Below are 15,900 nucleotides of genomic sequence, written 5' to 3'. Positions count from 1 at the left end.
AAATTTAGTTCTCGAAAGTGTAAAAAATATCCCGACGTTAATAATAGATTGAGACTAATTATTATAATTTTGAAAAATTTATAATGATTGTGACAAAATTTTTGGAGAGCTATATCACACGGGGTAAGTGTTTATTTCCATTATATAATTTTCAAGCTTCATCAACGGTTGAAACATGATAAAATATCACCAATAGAAGTGAATTTTTATTGCTTTGACCAATTCTTCTTACTTTTCTTCAACTACAAAAAATAATTCTTTGGTGGTTAATTCTTGAATAAATGCTATCGACACAGGAAAAAAAAGAAAAAGAAATTTTATTGTAAAATGTTAAGAAAATCCTTGTTTCTCGTTAATTAAACACTATTTATTTAATTATTATTTTTATAAATTTTTCATAATAAAATATGAGTGTCTATTAGTATATGCAATGATATCAAATTACAAATTATAATAATAAATTTTTTGTTGATTTTTAAATTATTATTTTTTAAATCATACACAATTATTATTTATTGACTAATCATTTAAAAAATCATAACATTAAAAATAATCATTCCAAAGAAGGTGAGTGTTTTTTACAAATTAAAAGTATCATTACAATTGCAATTTTTACTAAAATTATTCATGAATCTAATTTAACTATAATGTTTTACAATAAATAACTTTTTTTTACTTTAAACTTTCATCAAGCATAAGAATGTAAAATAATTATTCATAATTTATAAAATGAGTGTTTTTTTTTCTTTTAGACTCAATTTAATTTATGAGTTTGTTAAAAATTTGTTGCAATCATTATAAATTTTTTTAAATTATAATAATTAGTTATAATCTATTATTAACGTTTGGATATATTTATCGTATTTTTATACTTTCGGGAATTAAATTTTATATTTTCATATTTCAAAAACAAATTTATGTGTAGTGGAAAGACAAAAAGTAAAAAAAAAATTATATGAATAATATGCTGATAATTAGATATGAGAATCATTTTCCTGCATGAAAGATAGACTGTTTTATTAACGGTAGGCATATATCTGTCGCAATTTAATTTTTACACTGACTAAATTTTATATATTAGGCATTTGTCAACCAATTATACTTGAAAGATAAAAGTGACTATTTATCTTTTATTAAATTAAAGAACCATATTTCCTATTTACTAAATTACCCTTCTCCCTTACAAATAAAAATTCATAACTCCTTATTTGCTCCTCATTACAGATCTTCCAAGCTTCAGAGCGCAGGCAAACAACTTCTTCTCAGACATGGCATCTCAAGTAAGCCTCTTTCTTTCTCTCTCTGTCTCTGCAAAATCTTCATCTTAAAAATCCTATCTTATGTGCTCACAAATCGCAATTCAATGGCCTTAGCTAAATATGAAGAACTATGAAATGGATGAAATTTTGATCTTCTTTTCTGTCGTAATGGATCCGTAGCCACATGAGTTTATTCCGGTAAATCTAAGAATTGGGTTTCCAAAGAGTTCTTATTTTGTTGCTGTTTGTTGTATCATCAACTGATCTGGAGTTTGAACAATGATATACATGTGAATGGGTGTTTCAATTTGAGATATATGCCTTATCTCGTTTCAGATCCGGTTAGAACATTGGTCCTGAGTGTTTATTTTTTTTTGCTAATAAACTTTCCGACATAAATGTATGAGTTTGTTACTGGGATTTTAACAATTTTTAAAAGGATGGTACCTGCTCTTGGGAGAATTGATGATAATTAAGAGAAAGGGATTCATTATCGTTTTCATGTATGCTAAAGTCTGGTGATTAGTGAATCTGCTGGAAAATGTATTTGAACTTTGCTGTTTGAAGTGAACTCTATAATTGAAAGTCTGTTATTTGACCTGGGGGATTTTACATGTGTTTTCCAATGTCAAATGTCATAATCAGCAGTTTTGATGACATTGCAACTTTGACTCTGTTTGAATAAACTATTCAATAAGCTTTTGAGAAGAAAATAAGAAAGGTAAAATGAATTAAACTTCTCTCATAAGTTAAAATTATCTTATTTTCACCTCTCCAAAATCTGATTTTAACTTACGCATAAGCTAATTTTAACTAATGAAAAAAGCTTAATTTATTTTATCTTCTTATTTTCTCCTCCTATAAATGCTTGTTGAGAAGTTCATTTAAACAGGGCCTTAGTGGATAATGGGAACTAATGAAAGAAAAATTGGAACTGATAAAAGAACAATCTTGATTATCGATTTTTGTTTTCCTATAAAGGGTGGTTGTGAAAATGAAGCTGTGTTGCACGCACTCTGCTTGCATTTGCTTTCATGGAGGAGAAGCTTGTGATATTTGTGCAAGGTATTGGTGATAAGTACAGTGCTCCTTTAACGACTTGCGTCTATATTGTTACACTTGTAGGGTTTGTGTCCTTCGATAAAAAATATTCTTCTTTTGGACTCTGAAGGGAAGCGTGTGGCAGTCAAGTATTACTCAGATGACTGGCCAACAAACAATGCAAAGTTAGCTTTTGAGAAGTTTGTATTTACTAAGACTGTTAAGACAAATGCTCGTACGGAAGGTAAGCAGTAGAGTTTGACTACTATTCATCTATGAAGTCACTTCATTTTCTATTAGGTGCTAGGGGTGGCTATTTCAATCTAACCATGATTCTTGGTGTAACAGATTTTTGCTTATTGATTACCCTATTTTTGCATTTTGGTTTGATCTGTAAATTCTTCTGTTTGTGGGCATTTATGCCTAGAATTCTATTCACTTTCACCATAGAGCTAATTTCATAACCTTGTTAAAATATAAGTCATAATGTTAGACCTTGGACTAAATAAAAAATTGAAGTGTTTTGGTGACCTTATATCACGGATGAAAGTTGAAATTGTGTCTCACATGGTCACATGAGTTGGTGTTTTGCATCAGTATACAAAAAATTCAGTGAATTCTTTTGGAACATTCTTATGATTTGTCATTCCTGTCTCTGCATACCAAGTTAAGAATCAGATTGGGCCATTATTTTCTTTAGTTGTGCATTCCTCTCTGACCATGCCTGACATTTCAAGTGCTTAAGTATAATTTAGACATCTTTTCTAATATTATATTGAATGTATAAAAAATTTCACCCTGGTCAGCTGTACTGCTAAGTGCTAAACATGTATTTTGGTTCGACCCTTGGATTTATATTAAATATTAATTGATAAACATTAAGATTGAAAAGTTGATTAACTTGTCACTAGTGGTAGTAAGTGATAACAGTAGTCTATTATACTGATTTGAACATATGATGAACATCCCTAATTACCTTAGAATCAACATGAAACCAATAATTCAACGAAAGCTCCTTTCAACATACCATACTAATCATAGAATATATTATTAAAGAAAAGAACAAACTTTTGTTAGTATTATTCATGTTTATCGTGTTTCTTTTGAAACTGATACATTGTTTACAATTATCTGCAGCTGAGGTAACACTACTTGAGAACAATATCATTATTTACAAATTTGTACAAGACCTGCATTTCTTTGTCACTGGTGGTGAAGATGAAAATGAGCTCATTCTAGCATCAGTTCTTCAAGGTTTCTTTGATGCAGTCACCCTTCTGTTGAGGTATTTTTGGTTGTATATCTTGATTTAAAACCTGATGTGCCTTTACTGATCATGCTCTGTGTGTTTATTGCCTTTTATAGGAGTAATGTTGACAAAAGAGAGGCACTTGAGAACTTAGATCTCATTCTCCTGTGTCTTGACGAGATTGTTGATGGAGGGTATGCATTTATTTCTTCGCCACAACTTTTTCTTGCCCAGAAAAGTTTAATTTATTTTTTAATAGTATTTATTTTTCCTTGAAGGATGATACTTGAAACAAATGGACCTCTTATTGCCGAAAAGGTGACCTCTCATAGCTTGGATGCTGATGCCCCCTTGTCAGAGCAGGTAATGCAACTCTATTTTGTCTTAGTTTCTGTTAGTAATGTGTGCTTTCTATTGGATTTTACAACGCAAATGCACAAAATCTACCATATAGATCAAACGTGGCTAGGTTATTCCTTAAAGTTACGTTACCCTTAATGGCAATTTTCTATAACACATTTTTGCAAGCCCAATTTTTAAGCAATTTTAACTTTTTTGATGGATTAAATTATAGAATAACAATGTCATGTTACTTGATCTTCAATCTGACCGTAAGTTTCTGATATTGCAGACACTAACTCAAGCTTGGGCTACAGCCAGAGAACATTTGACAAGAACCCTTTTAAAATGATGCTTGCATACATTGAAAACGAGCTACCTATTGTTGAATAGTTAAATTTTTGTCTGTTAATGAGAGTTGTTTCATCCCCTAATTTGTGAGTTATTGTAATGAGCACCATATCATTTTTCTGGGAATTGTGTTCCCCCTGCATCTAGCTGTTATTTGTCAAATTCAGGGAAGAAGTTATTAATCGAAATATTGTGATATTCAATGTACGGGTGAGATTTGGTTCCATAGAATTTGCTGTTCAAGTATGTAACAATCCAATATCGAGATATTCTTTCGTCAATAAGTATCTGACTTGACATATACACATCTGTACGAGATTCATCGTAGGTTATACATAATATTTCTTCCAGGTTCTATTTATAAGACGCATTTCGGTAATTATTTTTACACTAAAATATTCTATTTAGGGTGTGTTTGGTAGAGATGAGAAAAATAATATTGAAAATAAATTTTTTATTTTTTTGGTGGGATTCACATATCTTGCACTATTTTAATTAAAAAAAAATCTTCTATTAATTTTAATCCTCTCCATTTTTATTTTCTAAACCAAACACATCCTAAAGGTAAGATTGTAATGACAAACAATTAGAAAAAGAGAGGAACATTCATGACAATAATAATTTTAAAATATATATATAAATTTAAGATAAATTTATTATTATCAATTAAATTAATAACTTCTTTTTTAATTCTAATGAATTAATCAGTCTTATAAATAACATGATTGTTAAAATTGGACCAAGGTCGGTTTAACGGGTTGAATCGAAAATTGATCATATGACTGGTTTGAAGACTCTAAAAATTGAAGCATTTCTGAATCAATCAAGAATTGATATAAAATCGGCCAAAATCAGTCACCAATATAGAGAATTAGTGTTGGACAATTTTTTTTAATTTTTAATTTTTTTTGTTTTTTCTAAATTTTTTATTTAATCTAAAATATTTTTAAGATAAAAAAAATAAGTTTTTAAATATTTCACATAAGTATGAACTGCTTTTTCAACTAATATTAATTTTATCGTATGAAACATATAATTTTGTCATTTATATTCGTTTATAATTTTATAGATCCTTTTTTTTTATAGTTCTATGTTATTTTATTACTTAAAATATTTTATAATATTAAAATATAAAATGCATAAAATATATTTGAGGTCCCTATAAAATTTAAAATATACTAATTTTATCTTTATAATTTTTTTGGTATTAATTTGGTTCTTGTAAAAATAAAACATTTTTTTGGATCCTTAGTGATAATTACGTTAGACTTTAACTTGAGGTAACTAATAGACTTACAAGTATAATTTTATTATAGATGAATTAAATAATTTGTGGCGGCTAAAAACTCCTAAAATTGATTAAATAATTTATGGCAGCTAAACACTCTCATAAATTACAGTTTTCCGTCACTTTTTGGATGATTTTTTTCGCACTTCTGATGAGATTAGGGAAAAAATGAAGCAAGAACGAATTTTGATGTCTTCTAAGTGTACTTGAGAAGGTAGAAAAAAAGTTAATTAAATCTATTAGCCAATCAGGGAATCATTTAACTGAGTTACGACTAAGGACTAGAAAAATATGTTTTATTTTTACAAGGATCAAATTAATACGAAAATTTTTATGAGGATAAAAGTAATAAATTTTAAATTTTACAAGGACCTCAAACATATTTTACCCATATAAAATCAGTTCAACTACAATCGAACAATTGAAAATTAGTGCATTCAGTGATCATCAAACTTTTGAGTTAACTTACTAACTCTTATGAGTTTACGAGTTCACTTACTCTCTATAAATTGACTCATATGCAAACTCTCTTTTTAGTAGACTCTGTGCAAATTCGGTAGACTCTCGAGTTTACCATCTAGTGAGCGAGTCAACCAGTTAAAAATATTGAACCAAAACACAAGTCATTTTAGGTTGTTTCCTGTCCGTTTAAGGTTCCACATAAATTCATTTGGTGTATCGTTAAGAACACTCTATCTAACAACATGAAACCCTTATTCTACAATAACATCAAATCCTCGATATGAATGCTCTATCACTACTATCACCTTCGCAAGTTATTATCTAATAGTGATACATTATTAGACTTAATTATTTAAGTATTGTAAAATTTATATAATTTACTATTTTGCTTTATTATACTGTTAAAATATTTAATTGATATGTTATTTATAAGTATTTTATTATTATTTTTATATGAAGTAAACTTTTACAAGTGTACAAGTCAAGTCTATAAAGCTCTCATGAATTCATATAGACTCTCGAGTTTGATAACTTTAACTTTCACCGATTCAATCATGGATCTGATTTTAAAATCATTAACAAATAAGACCCAGAGGAGTATTAATTAATCTATATAGGGTCATCACATGAAACATTTGCATTTTGCTTAAAATATTTTCATCATCTTGGCATTTAGTTTCAAAATAGTACACTTTGTAGAAATCACTCCATTGGAATAACATTATTTTACAATTAGATAATTGACTATAAATTTAAAATATAATTTATATGTTTAATTTTTATTTATTTTTCATACTTTTTAATTATATAAAAATAAATATTTATCCTGTATAACCCAGGCTAAAAATTAGTAAGATAAACACTTCAATCCATTGGCTTTATATATAAAACTACCATTTAGCACACATCTGTCTCCAATATAACCTTAACCCTTCATATATAAGTCATGTGAACCGTGAGAGATTCACTACTATAGACCTATCCGTTGGCTTTGCAAAGAGTCATCACTCATCAGGCAGAAATTCTCTGAACACATTATTAAATATGGCTCGTAGAGTTCCAACTGTAATAGACAGTGACATGATTTTGTCTTATGGTAGGCTGCTATTTCTTTTATACATAGGGACATACGTGACTTGGATTTTGTCCTGTGGATGGAAATATTTTAACTATTGAGAATTCCACATGCAATCTAGACACATAACCAGGACACTTTGAACTCTTTCTACCCCCACAATAGATATGGTAATGTTGTAACAAAAATTCTAGAAAATTCAAATTATTCTTTTTAATTCTTGAAATTGGTTTCCTTGGTTTTAAGGAGACCTATAGCAGCTTGTTGGTGTAAGCTGACAGTAAAAATTGTTTGATTCATACCATTGACATTGAGTTTTTATATTGTGATTGTACGTAATTCGTAGGTCGACAACTGGTGAAGTATATGATGATTGATGAACCTTCAAAACTTATGGAGGTAAAACTTTCTTCATTCGCCAAGCTTGTAGCTGAATACTGTTCCAGCTGCAGCAGGAACTCTTTATAAAGACATTTTAGGACTTTGTCCTCATCCTAAGGTCCTCCACCCCTCCCTCTTAGTCTTTTTGCAGTATGCAAGCTTACCTTTGTAGTTGCTTGTAGCCGTATATCTTTAGTTGAGACAAAAGAAAAAGAATGTTTATAAAGAAAATGAATATTCAATAAGCTTTAATCTGAAGGATATAGCCAAATGGGCAGAAATTGATTATTCACAGCATACTCTAGCTAGCATGATTTTTAAATGGGTATGATTCATAATCATTCAAACACAATGTAGATAGAACCAACAAAAGTGTTTCACGATCTGTGAATTTTGTATACAGCCAACAACAGCTGCTAGAAATCTCTGTCTGTCCTAGTATTAGGCCTCGCCAGATTATTTGTCTGATGGCTAATATTTACCAGAGCCAGCTTGATGGCTTTAAATCACCCCTTTTCACTTGCGAATATTTATTTGGCTTCTTTCATATAATTAATGTGCACATATTATGGCCGAGTTTCATATAAAGCAATTCTTGATAGTGTCTATAGATTTAAACCAATAAGAGAGTGTGTGGTTAAAAGAGTTTGTTAGAACGGGTTGCTAACATTTCTCTTAAAATAATATGAAGTTTTTACTAAAGTTATTTTAATATTATTTTGAGTTTTTAATTGGTTGTGCCTATCAACATCATACTCATGCAAGAATCACTCCATCTTATAGAGTCTCATAGTCTGTAATACAAGTGTTCAAAATTAATTAAAAGCAATATTGAAAGTTACAAAGAAAACAACAGTAAATTGAAATTTTGGAAACCTCTGTTATTAACATTGAAATTTTACTCAAAATTTTTCATTTCATGTTTTAAACTCCCAAAAATAACAGTGAGAGTATTCAAAACTAACAATAACTGTTCTCAAGAGATTTGTTTATAACTGTCCATTACTGCTCTAATAAGATGTTCATTCACAAAAGTATAGAAACAAATTAAATATATTTTAATGATTACAACGTGATTGATGTTTTATTTTTAATTGAATATTTATTTTTATTTCTTATTTGTTGTTGTTACATGTACAACTATACATCTGGCTATACTCCATTGTAGTGAATGTGGGGCTTTTAAAGGACAAACAGAAGAAAAAAAATTGTAGTGAATGTGGGGCTTTTAAAGGACAAACAGAAGAAAAAAATGAGAGTAGCAAAAATGAGAATGTTAAAATAAATGTGTGACTATACAAGACATAATATGGAATAACTGTATATGAAAAGATAGTAGTATAGCACTGATTAAGGAAAAGATAATGGAAAATCAGTTAAGATGATTTGAACACGTACAAAGAAGGACCATTGAGGAGACCAAGAAGGACACCGGGTGAAATTGTTAAGAGGGATCTCATGGTAAATAATATCTCTGAAAATTTGGTGTTTAATGATGTCCTTTGATCCATGTAGCCAACTTCACCTAATAGGAAAAGACTTTTGTTGTTTTATTTATTGTTGTAACAAATGCTACTCATGAGTATGTTGGAAAACACCAGGCTTCTCTGCAAGGAGCAAAATTTTGCAATGAATTTTCTTTAAAAACTTGAGGATCTCTACGCCGACTGATCTGCTGCACAAGAAGCAACCCATTGAAGCTCCAAAAATGACGTACTTTGGGATTAACATAGGTATATTACACTTACTTTAGTTCTTTTTCCTGTTATGAGGTACATCATGTTACGTTATGAGCTTTTGTATTGTGGTGTTGTTACTCATCAAATGATTGACATTCATTTACTATGTTTTCCTTGAGGATTTTATTGAAAACTAGAAAAATGTAAAGACACATTAAATTTAAATAGAGTTGATAGAGGACCTGGTCAAACCAAGTAATCAAGTATACACCTTTTGCACTCTATTGTTAAAATGAAGTTCATCTTGTTCTAGTTTTGCAGACATTCATTCTCGTATAAAAATGGTGTTCTGTACTTTGCCTGCAGTGCAACACAATGTTAACACACCATTAAACAACTAGATACAATATTTATTTATAAAAATTAAAATGAAGTGTCAATATTTTATAATAATACATTGATGTTACATCCAAACTAAGTACCATGGTTTGGAATATAAATCTTTGTATTGAGTTGAGGATCTGTAATTTATATGGGGTCAGGTGTTCTCAAATTTTTTATGCAATAAATAGATCTACAATACACCTTGGTAAACACAGTTGGCTTTGGTTTTTGAATATTTATGTAGTTTCTTATTAACCCAACAATGAATTTGGAATGTTACATGTAGAAGTGATGAACTTAATAGTATTTCTCTGTAACTGGATATGCAGCGGATTTCTCGTGGACTTGTCTGAGAGACTTTGATCTCACTTCTTTGTGCTCCCAAACGAGCATAATAGACATTTTAAAGCTACTTTTCATCGCTGTCTTCTACACGTCTTTGCTTGTTTCTTTAATCAGAAGACATTCCGAATGTGGTAGCAACAGAAAGAACTGGGTTTTCCTAGTTGTCTCAGTTTGTTGTGCTCTCATTAGCATTGCACATTTTTGCAATGGCTTGAAGTTGTGGAATCAGAAGAGCTGGTTAGCTTCTACTTTCAGAGCATTTGTGTGGCTTTCTCTAACAATTTCATTACATGTTCAGAGAAACAAATGGATCAAATCTCTAAACTCTATCTGGTGGGCATCTTCCTGTGTATTGGCTTCAGCTCTCAACATTGAAATTATGTTCAAAGAGCACACAGTTGAACTTTTCGAAATGGTACAATGGCTTGTACATTTCTCACTTCTCTTTTGCGCCTTCCAAAATCTCCCTTATTTTGCCACATCCGAAGGTATCCAAGATACTACTAGTTTATCTGAGCCTCTGATAGCTCCGAGAGTTGAAACTAAACAAACGCAACTAGGCCATGCTACCCTTCTCAGTAAGTTGACTTTCTCTTGGGTTAATTCTTTACTCAGACTGGGTTACTCAAAGCCACTAGCTCTTGAAGAAATCCCATTTCTTCTTCCTGAAGATGAAGCAAACTCTGCCTACCAAGACTTCGTGCATGCATGGGAATCCCTTCTAAGTGAGAACAACAATAACAACAACAACAACAAAAACTTGGTTCTTTGGTCTGTAGTAAGAACTTTCTCAAAGGAGAACATATTAATAGCACTTTACGCATTAATAAGAAGTATTTGCATGATAATTTCTCCTCTAATACTCTATGCTTTTGTAAACTACTCGAATAGCACTGAGGCAGATCTCAAAGAAGGTTTTTCCATACTGGGTTTTATGATTATCAGCAAAGTGGTTGAATCTCTGTGCCAGAGACATTTCGGTTTTGGCTCGAGGCGGTCAGGGATGAAAATTAGATCAGCTCTGATGGTGGCAGTGTATCAGAAACTGCTTAAGCTCTCCAGCTCAGCAAGGAGAAGGCACTCAACTGGAGAAGTTGTGAATTACATCGCAGTTGATGCATATCGATTGGGAGAATTTCCATGGTGGTTTCACATAACATGGACTTCTGCAGTGCAACTTGTTTTGTCCATTGTTCTCCTTTTTGGTGTTGTAGGTGCCGGTGCTCTTCCAGGTTTAGTCCCTCTTCTCATCTGTGGAGTTCTCAATGTACCATTTGCAAAGATGATACAAAATTCTCAGTCACAATTCATGATGGCGCAAGATGAGCGTCTCAGAGCAACTTCCGAAATTCTAAATAGTATGAAAATCATCAAGTTACAATCCTGGGAGGATAAATTCAAGAACTTAGTTTTGTCCCTACGTGCTAAAGAATTCATATGGCTGTCTAAGGCACAGATCATAAAAGCTTATGGGTCATTTCTGTATTGGATGACTCCTACCATCGTTCCTTCTGTTGTTTTCATGGGGTGTTCTCTTTTCGATAGTGCTCCATTGAATGCTGGAATCATTTTCACAGTTCTTACGACATTGAGGATAATGGGAGAACCTGTTCGGTTGATCCCCGAGGCTCTATCGATTATGATCCAAGTTAAGGTCTCCTTTGATCGTCTCAATACCTTTTTGCTCGATGAAGAGTTAGATAGTATTAATGGTTATGGAAGAAATATAAAGCAAAGTTCAGTTAATGCAGTAGAAATCCAAGCTGGCAATTTCATTTGGGATCATGAATCAGTGTCTCCAACTTTAAGAGATGTGAATTTAGAAATCAAATGGGGACAGAAAATTGCAGTTTGTGGACCAGTTGGAGCTGGAAAATCATCTCTTTTGTATGCAGTACTTGGAGAGATTCCCAAGATCTCAGGAACTGTGAGTTATTAACCATACAAGTTTAGTTTTTTGTCATGCCAAATTCATATTTATATTTTTGTCCTTGATATTTCATGATAATGGTAAACAGGTGAATGTAGGTGGCACAATAGCCTATGTTTCTCAAACTTCTTGGATACAAAGTGGGACAGTTCGGGATAATATACTCTTCGGAAAGCCAATGGACAAAACCAGATATGAGAATGCTACTAAAGTTTGTGCCTTAGATATGGATATCAATGATTTTAGCCATGGTGATCTTACCGAAATAGGCCAGCGAGGGATTAACATGAGTGGAGGACAGAGGCAAAGGATTCAACTAGCTCGAGCAGTTTACAACGACGCTGACATCTATCTCCTTGATGATCCATTCAGTGCAGTTGATGCACACACTGCTGCTATTCTGTTCAATGTAAGAAAATATCAATTATATCTTGTTAATTACAATAAAACTGTTGCTCTCAACTCCTAATTTTTGTGAATTAAACTAACTTATGTATTTACAAAATTACAGGACTGTGTCATGACTGCTCTAAGAGAGAAAACAGTCATTCTAGTGACTCATCAAGTGGAGTTTCTCACAGAAGTTGATACAATCCTGGTAAAGTATATCATTTGGATCCCTATTATGTTACATTAGATTTTTAATAATGTTACAATTCAAATTATAGGTAATGGAGGGTGGAAAAGTTATTCAATCAGGTAGTTATGAAGATCTCCTAACGGCCAGAACTGCCTTTGAACAACTTGTGAGTGCCCATAAAGCTACATTAACAGGAGTGGATCAAAAAAATGAAAGTGAAATTGATTCTGATATTGAGGTTATGGTACATCCAGAAGAGTCTCAAAGTTTTAATCTCACTAAAAATCAAAGTGAGCGGGTGATTTCTACCAAGGGTCAACTTGGGGCACAGCTTACACAAGACGAAGAAAAAGAGATTGGTGATATTGGGTGGAAGCCATTCTGGGATTATATTTCATTTTCCAAGGGATCATTCTTGCTGTGTTTAACCATGTCAGCACAGTTTGCTTTTATTGCTTTGCAGACTGCATCAACCTATTGGCTTGCTCTAGCCATTGAAATTCCAAAAGTCACTAGTGGCATTTTGATTGGAGTTTTCTCATTATTTTCATTACTGAGTGCTGTATTTATATATATAAGGTCTGTCCTGGCGGCTAATCTTGGATTAAAAGCTTCTATAGCCTTCTTCTCAAGTTTCACTTCGGCTATCTTCAATGCTCCTATGTTTTTCTTTGACTCAACCCCTGTAGGAAGGATTTTAACCCGAGTAAGGTTTCTTAGTTCCAAACTGTTTTAGAATATAGCATATATTTTTGTCTTCTGTTTATTCATTAAAATAAGTAACTCTCTAACTTTATGTCATTTTTTTTCTCCCTATCAGGCTTCATCAGATTTGAGCATTTTGGACCTTGATATTCCTTATACTCTCACTTTAGTAGCATTTGTAGCTGCTGATGTTCTGGTGACAATATGTGTAATGGTTTCAGTCACATGGCAAGTTCTTATTGTTGCTATTCCTGCTACCGTGGCATCAATATATATTCAGGTTTAATTTCTTTACTTTCTAATTTTTATTTGTTAGAATTTATTTCCTTATAAAAATATTTATACAGAAAACCTTAATAAACAGTAAATATAATTGTTAACTTTCCATTCTCGGTTCCTAATTAGATCATGGATCTAGCAACTTCCTAGCCTTTGTATTTTATTTTGTTTTAAAATTTTAATAGGGATATTATCAAGCCTCGGCGAGGGAATTGATAAGGATCAATGGAACCACAAAAGCTCCAGTCATGAATTTTGCTGCTGAGACATCACTTGGGGTGGTTACTGTAAGAGCATTCAACACGGTGAACAGATTTTTCAACAACTACCTAAAGCTTGTGGACATGGATGCAACATTGTTCTTTCATTCTATCGTGACCATGGAATGGTCAATTTTAAGGATTGAAGTACTTCAAAATTTGACAGTCTTCACTGCAGCTTTATTACTTATTCTACTTCCTAAGGGATATGTACCTTCAGGTAAATAATAAATAATAAGATTAACCATCAGGTTTCATGCCCAATATAATTCTTGACAATTCTCTGCAGGTCTTGTGGGATTGTCTCTGGCTTATGCGTTGACACTGAAAGAAGCCCAAGTATTTTGGAGTCGAATGTTTAGCATGTCATCAAACCATATCATCTCTGTTGAAAGAATAATGCAATTCATTGAAATACCAGCAGAGCCTCCAGCCATTGTGGAGGATAACAGACCTCCATCTTCATGGCCTTCCAAGGGTAGGATTGATCTTCGAGCCCTAGAGGTAAGAAGACTAATCAATAGCCTATGTTTATGGATTTTATTCTGGTAAAGTTGTATCGTTGTCCTTTTAATTTCTTTTGCACCTATATACTTGCAACTTTTATTCATTTTATTTCTGACAATTGGACAGACAAATTCAAGTCTTTTTGGTGTTTTTTCGACATTGATTTCAGATTAGATATCATCCAAATGCTCCATTAGTCCTTAAGGGTATAAATTGTACGTTTAAAGAAGGGAATAGAGTTGGAGTTGTAGGAAGGACCGGAAGTGGAAAAACTACACTTATAAGTGCTTTGTTTCGCATAGTTGAACCTTCAAGTGGTGATATTTTAATAGATGGGATTAACATATGCTCAATAGGGTTAAAGGATTTGAGAATGAAACTTAGCATCATCCCTCAAGAACCTACTCTTTTCAAGGGCAGCATTAGGACCAACCTGGACCCTCTAGGCCTCTATGACGATGATGAAATATGGAAGGTGAATGAATAGCTCCACAACTGAAAAATTTGTAACAAGTAAATCTTGTTATCTCTTTCACGAGTCATTCAATAAGTGCAGCTTTTATAAAATTTGATTTGTATATTTAGGCTTTAGAGAAATGTCAGCTAAAGGAAACAATCAGAAAGCTACCACGTCTCTTGGATTCTTCTGGTGAGTTAACAAACCTGAAGCCAACAATCTGATGTACTTTTATATAAGTCACTATTCTACTCTTTCAACATTAAGTAAAATACAAAGTAATCATATAGTTCTGCATTTTTACCCAAAGATCTTGCAACAAATAAACCATTGAAGTCTAATTCTGAGTTGTTATTCAGTGAGTGATGAAGGTGGAAATTGGAGCTTGGGACAACAGCAACTGTTTTGTCTTGGAAGAGTACTACTTAAGAGGAACAGAATACTTGTTCTAGACGAAGCTACTGCATCGATTGACTCTGCAACAGATGCCATTCTACAACAAGTGATTAGACGAGAATTTGCAGAATGCACGGTTGTAACCGTGGCTCACAGAGTTCCAACTGTAATAGATAGCGACATGGTCATGGTCCTGTCCTATGGTATACAAGTTAATTACATTTTCTTTTTCCTTTCAAAAATTTCAGATACGTTTGGCTTTTCTCTAGTCCTCTCTGCTTCCTCATTTTATTTTGCTGGTTACTGTAGGGAAACTAGTGGAATATGATGACCCTTCAAAACTTATGGAGACCAACTCTTGGTTCTCTAGATTGGTCGCTGAATATTGGTCGAGCTGCAGGAAGAACTCCTCCCCAAATATTAACAGGCAGCAACATTGAACAAGAAAAGGGAGTACAAACAAACTGAAGGAAAACTGAATAAATTGAATTTTAGATGTGCCTGGATCCTCTTATTTACCCAAGGGGACATATAATATAATTTACAAAATGTTGTTAGACATCATATTAAGTGTATATGAACACTCAATTGCAAGTCTACTTTGAGAGAAAATTGGTGAAGCTTGGAAAATTCTTCCTTCCAAACTATATTAGAATATAACCTATATATTTTCCTTCTGTTTATTCATTAGTATCTAAGTAACTCCCTAAATTTATGTCATTTTTTTTGTTTCTCTCTATCAGGCTTCATCATATTTGAGTACTTTGGACCTTGATATTTCTTATACTCTCCCTTTAGTAGCATTTGTAACAGCTGAAATTCAGGTGATAAATTAGACATCTAAATGTATGGGGGAGCTACAAATGTAATGTTATTCCTTGAACTGCATTAGTCAGTCCCTGGCAAGACAAGAAGCATAAAAAGTAAATTAGC

General features: G+C 32.3%; 2 protein-coding genes across 4 annotated transcripts; both read left to right on the top strand.

Moving 5' to 3' along the window:
- The first annotated feature begins 1,195 nt into the window (after positions 1–1,195).
- On the top strand, positions 1,196–4,544 carry LOC114422289 (coatomer subunit zeta-1-like). The gene is made up of 6 exons (XM_028388578.1): positions 1,196–1,280; positions 2,385–2,544; positions 3,438–3,585; positions 3,666–3,743; positions 3,828–3,912; positions 4,181–4,544. The coding sequence occupies exons 1-6, from the start codon at positions 1,269–1,271 to the stop codon at positions 4,238–4,240; spliced, it is 543 nt and encodes a 180-aa protein (XP_028244379.1). The 5' UTR covers positions 1,196–1,268; the 3' UTR covers positions 4,241–4,544.
- Positions 4,545–7,147: 2,603 nt separating this feature from the next.
- Positions 7,148–15,704, top strand: LOC114422288 (ABC transporter C family member 8-like). Of its 3 annotated transcripts, none has more exons than XM_028388576.1 (14): positions 7,148–7,234; positions 7,411–7,463; positions 9,047–9,178; positions 9,838–11,780; positions 11,872–12,192; positions 12,295–12,381; positions 12,452–13,069; positions 13,184–13,348; positions 13,533–13,827; positions 13,897–14,111; positions 14,284–14,589; positions 14,700–14,763; positions 14,931–15,170; positions 15,277–15,704. In XM_028388576.1, the coding sequence occupies exons 3-14, from the start codon at positions 9,154–9,156 to the stop codon at positions 15,405–15,407; spliced, it is 4,410 nt and encodes a 1,469-aa protein (XP_028244377.1). In that variant the 5' UTR covers positions 7,148–7,234; positions 7,411–7,463; positions 9,047–9,153; the 3' UTR covers positions 15,408–15,704. The 3 variants fall into 3 exon arrangements, with proteins under 3 accessions (XP_028244377.1, XP_028244376.1, XP_028244378.1); XM_028388575.1 differs by having other exon boundaries at positions 7,411–7,563; XM_028388577.1 differs by lacking the exons at positions 7,148–7,234; positions 7,411–7,463 and adding an exon at positions 7,587–8,906.
- Positions 15,705–15,900: the final 196 nt, after the last annotated feature.

The sequence above is a fragment of the Glycine soja genome, chromosome 8 (genome assembly GCF_004193775.1).
Source record: "Glycine soja cultivar W05 chromosome 8, ASM419377v2, whole genome shotgun sequence".
Taxonomy (NCBI): domain Eukaryota; kingdom Viridiplantae; phylum Streptophyta; class Magnoliopsida; order Fabales; family Fabaceae; genus Glycine; species Glycine soja.
Note: the sequence above shows the minus strand (reverse complement) of the source record. Positions and strands in the feature narration are given on the sequence as shown.